Genomic DNA, 4,896 nt, shown 5'->3' on the forward strand with positions numbered 1-4,896 from the left:
TGCCCATCAAGGTTAGCACTTTTTCTGTGACACTTCTGTCATCGTCTGTGTCTGTGACACACACACACACACACACACACACACTTTTAAGAGAGAGGTGTTGTATTACACTGATTGCATGTGATGCCAAACTTGTCAAAGTCCTTCTGAATAAAAATATGTGCTGGCCTGAATTGAGACTGTGGGCTTTCTGGAAGATTGTGTGTGTGTGTGTGTGTGGGGGGGGGGGGGGGGGGTTACCAGGGTAACTCACCTTGGTAGGTAAAGATGAGGTCTTGTGAGGTTTACATTAGAATGATGTTTAATGAAATTTAGGTTAGTGACATTTAGTGAAGTTTACCGAGATTGGGGTGAGATTTAGATTAGAGTGTTGTTTAGATTAGGGTGAGATTAAGATTAGAGTGTTGATTAGAGTGAGATTTAGATTAGGGTGAGGTTTATATTACAGGTTTATTGTTTTGTTAATCTATGCACAGTGAGTTTTTTCTCTCTTCCATAACGGAGTGGTGGGTTGTTGGTCTGAGGTATGAGGTGTAAATCACACGGTGGAGGGTTAAAGGTCAAGGTCGTGTTTCTCCTCACATCCTGCGCTCATGTTCTCCAGCGGGTGACTGTGTGTCAGGCTGCATTCCAAGCACTTAAGCAAATATTTAGTCAGGACAGTAACCTGGGACATGGCACTGGGAACAAGGCTGGAGGTGAACACTTAACCATCTCTCTCTCTCTCTCTCTCTCTCTCTCTCTAACTTTGTAAAAGAAAAATCCCCAAAGTGTAACTTTATAAACATGGTTAACCCTTATCTATTGAATATTTAATTTACTGTACTTTGTAGACATATAAACTGGGCTATAGCTGCTGCAGTCAAGTCATGGAATCACAATTCTAGCAAAAATAACAACCAAAAAAAAGCATGAAACGGATAGAACGGGATCGGCTGGTTCTCTGAGGTCTTGGAAATGCTGTAAGGAATGCTGGACATGCGGTATGTGTCTAGTAACATATCCTTAGCAAAACCTGACCTCTTGACCCCAAACGCTTTCTGTCGAAGCGTGTGCGAGAAAAAAAACGGAAGTCTTCCGGCCCGCTGCTGTGCCTTAAAGCACGCAGGGCACAGCGTTTGTGACCCGCTGTAGACGGACAGAGCGCTCGCCAGGGTCCAGGCACCGCTTGTTATCTGAAACAGCACGTTTATGGTGGGCAGAGATACGCTCGTCATGTTCACGCGGCAGCCTTGGCTCGCAAGGCCAAACACGCCAGCGGAGTGATCTTTGGGTTTATCTGTGAGGCGAGTGTCACGCGGCCTTGTAGCGCCAGGGTTATATAGAGCTCAAGGATCCACACACCCTTGATAGAATCTGCGCTGATCTGACACGCTCAGACAAACCCCTGGGACGAGAGTCACTAGCTGAGAAGGACGAGACAATGCTGCCTGCCACTTTTAAACTGTGCGCTGGTATTTCCTACAGGCACATGAGAAACATGACAGGTAAGAAACACACACACACTCTCACTAACATCGCAGGCTTGGTCCTCTGCCCGCTGTAGTGTTGGTGATGTGCCGCTCTTTTTCCAGGATTGAGGAGGAATGCTCTGATGGCTATCCACCACGAGCTGTGCAAGCTGTCTGGACCAGGACAGCCCGACAGCTGGGTGGCCCACGTACGCAGGAGAAGCTCCCTGCTCTGTAAGACGCTGGCGCACGGGACTGAACCGCCCGTCTGTCAATACATTTCTGTGATGTTCTGATCTTTCAAATGTGTGTGTGTGTGTGTGTGTGTGTGTGTGGGTGTGCGCGTGTGTGTATGCGTGTGTTTGTGTATGGTGTCCCTTGCAGGCAGCAGAATAGAGGAGTCGTCTCTGAGTGACCCTGAGCAATGCTACGTCCGGCAGGGGCAGGAGGCCTTGCAGAAGTCCATCAGTATTCTCAGTGACCAGGACGGCTGGCAGACAGAGATCGAGACCGTGAGTGTCCCGCCTTCAGGACCACATCGTGCTTTGACGCTACTGTAGCCCCTTTTCTGAATCCAACAGGTTTCAGGACGTGACGTGAACCCCTGTGAATGTGTCACACTACATTCTTACACTTACAAAATGACCAAAACTGAAGCAAAGTTTAGTACAGTTTGGCACTACTGAACTGAAAATCCTGCACTCTACCTATTATCAGTTTTATACGACAGCCTGTGCTGTGCTGTTCTGTGTTGTATGCTGGGCTATGTGTTGTGTTGTGCTGTGCTAGGCTGTGTGTTGTATGCTATGCTGGGCTGTGTTGTGTGCTGCGCTGTGCTGGGCTGTGCTGTGTGTTGTATGCTGTGCTGTGCAGGGTTCTTCTTGACCTCTGACTTTGAATCAGTACTTGGTCTAATGCCATTCCAACCATTCCTCACTCATACAAGCAGAGATGAACAGCTAACTGTCTCCTCTGAGCACGTAGTCTCCAGGGACAGAAGATCGTGTCTGAGCTAGCCACAACTAATGCCGTGACAACCTTAAAAGAACGGCAGCTGTGCAGCGTGGTCATGGTCGTGCCAATATAATGTCTGTTATCTTGTGTATATTTGAGTCCTTGTGTCATTGTCTTGTATTATATGAGCTAAAAAACTGAGTCGTGTGTGTGTGTGTGTTTCTGTTTGGGTCTCAGTGCACAGGGGACAAAGTTCTGAGTAAAGTTCTACCAGACATCGGGAAGGTCTTCAAACTGGAGGTTCTGCTCGACCACCGTCCCGAAGACCTGTACGAAGAACTCGTGGATAACATAGAACAGATGGGAGAGTGGAACCCCAATGTCCGCCAGGTCAAGGTGCGGGATGTATTGTCAGGACTCTTCCATGAGGGTCTTAGTCTAGTCCTTGGGGATAAGCACCTGTCTAGGGTGGTGTCCTGTGTCCTCGTCCGCCTGACCCAGTAATAAAGACATGCACATTTATACTCAGGTCAGCTGATACGTGGAGACCGAGTACATATAGGGTCTGGGTTGGGGTCACCTCAGATCTGACCTATAGACTGTCTAGGAGGGCCCCGGGGTTACTGATAGCTGTCCTTTGTGGAAGTGGTTGACATCTCTGTGTTGACCACTGTGGCCAAAGTAAACATATCCCAGGAACCCTGAGTACAACTGGGGTTCAGAAGCTGACTCAGGTGTTCGTCCCGTGTGTCAGGTTCTGCAGAAGATAGGCCAGAACACCATGGTAACCCATGAGGTGGCAGCAGAGATCCCGGGCAACGTGGTGGGCCCACGGGACTTCGTGAGCGTGCGCTGTACCGGGAGAAGGGGCTCCACGTGCTTCCTGGCTGGAATGTCCACCCAACATCCCAGCATGCCTCAGCAGAAGGGTTTCGTGAGGTGAGCACCTAGATAACAGAAAGATGAAGGATGTTTCATCCAGATGTCTGCACGTGCGTTTCGGGCAAACACACATACAAACGAGTTCCCTGTAGATCCTCAGTGATTCCGATATGTAAACCTCACTGATCTCAGGAAAGTAAAGCCACTGGAAGTTAATAAAGCTTTACAGGACTTCTCCAGTGTTCCACCTCAGGAGTAGTTTAAAATGACTTTAGTGATTTTGTTAATACTCAATTTTGGAGTTAAACGCTGGGCCCAGTCTGCACAGGGCAGAATTACAGAGCGTAATTCTTAAATCATCTGTGTCTCTACAAACCGAACACTAAAAATACCTTTTAAATGACTGAAAGCTGAATGAAACGTGTGCTTGGCTCTGTTCCAGAGCGGAGAACGGCCCCACCTGTATCGTGATGAGGCCGAACGCCGATGACCCCACCAAGACAAAGTTCACCTGGTTACTCAGCTTAGACCTGAAGGTGAGACACTGATGTTCCCACGTTCCACACAATCTGGTGATTAGGTACATTGTTTTTAGGATTTATAAAAAGGGATTAACCATTGTGATAATGTGACAAACGACATTCGAACATTGTGTTGTTCATATTTCTGTCGGTCTGTTCGTGAAGTGTGTGTAGTGTGTAATTAAAATGTCTGTGGTGTGTACACGGTATTGTCTCTTTCTCCAGGGGTGGATCCCAAAGTCAGTGATCAACAGGGTGCTCTCGCAGACTCAGGTGGACTTTGCGAACCACCTCCGGCACAGAATGGCCCCCCCCTAGTGGCCTGGAGTCTGCTGGGACCTGTTGAGAGCATATGCTTAACCTCTGTCCTTAACCAAACAGCCAATCACAGACTCCTATCAGGGACAAGCTCCACCCCTCATCAGCTGCAACAGTTATTTAACCATTTAAAGGCTCCGCTTTTGTTTACCTAGTCTATGGTTGTCACACGAGATGGCGAATAAAGGCAAATATGTTATATTTCTTCATAAAACATCACCATGTGCCTGTGGTATAAATGAATGGAAGTGCATTTGTGGCTTGTCTGAACACGCGGTCGCGTGTGTGGCGTCGTAGCTCAGGCACTTCCAGCCTTTTACCTGCCCACTTATCCGCGCCAGAGAACCACCAGATGCTCAAGCTTATTTTAACTGCCTTAAACTATATCACCTGTTAGTTTCTTCTGTTTGTTCCTGTTTGTAAAAAGAAATGTATTTATTTCAAGTTTATCTCATTGCACCACCCTGAGAAAGGATGTCTGTTAAATTAATAAACAAAAGTATCAGATTGCCTTGTTGGTTGGAGTCTTGGTCTCGTGTGTTGTCTTTACGCCATCATGGCCTGTGAACGGAGCTGGAGCGATGTTGTTTTAATGGTGGGCTCACATTCCTAGTTGAATAAAGAATCTAAGATGAGTATCTTTATAGCCTAACTTACACCAAACTTCTGCCGCTGGGAACAGTGCATGATGGGACCCAGGACAGCTCCAGAACACACACAGTATTAACTTCAATTATCCTGCTTTCATGTGCACCTCGCAGATGTTCGTG

General features: G+C 47.4%; 1 protein-coding gene across 1 annotated transcript; it reads left to right on the forward strand.

Moving 5' to 3' along the window:
* The first annotated feature begins 257 nt into the window (after positions 1–257).
* Positions 258–4,643, forward strand: star (steroidogenic acute regulatory protein). The gene is made up of 7 exons (XM_027031857.2): positions 258–1,487; positions 1,575–1,685; positions 1,836–1,963; positions 2,643–2,801; positions 3,160–3,344; positions 3,730–3,823; positions 4,034–4,643. Exons 1-7 carry the CDS (start codon positions 1,424–1,426, stop codon positions 4,124–4,126), a joined length of 834 nt encoding a protein of 277 aa, XP_026887658.1. The 5' UTR covers positions 258–1,423; the 3' UTR covers positions 4,127–4,643.
* Positions 4,644–4,896: the final 253 nt, after the last annotated feature.

This window comes from Electrophorus electricus, chromosome 18, assembly GCF_013358815.1.
Source record: "Electrophorus electricus isolate fEleEle1 chromosome 18, fEleEle1.pri, whole genome shotgun sequence".
NCBI lineage: Eukaryota > Metazoa > Chordata > Actinopteri > Gymnotiformes > Gymnotidae > Electrophorus > Electrophorus electricus.

Excerpts from the sequence above, each read along its gene's own strand:
- star (XM_027031857.2), top strand. The coding sequence starts at position 1,424 with ATGCTGCCTGCCACTTTTAAACTGTGCGCTGGTATTTCCTACAGGCAC. Across the intron at positions 2,802-3,159 it reads CCAATGTCCGCCAGGTCAAG|GTTCTGCAGAAGATAGGCCA; the intron begins GTGCGGGATGTA and ends CCCGTGTGTCAG. Across the intron at positions 3,345-3,729 it reads CAGCAGAAGGGTTTCGTGAG|AGCGGAGAACGGCCCCACCT; the intron begins GTGAGCACCTAG and ends GCTCTGTTCCAG.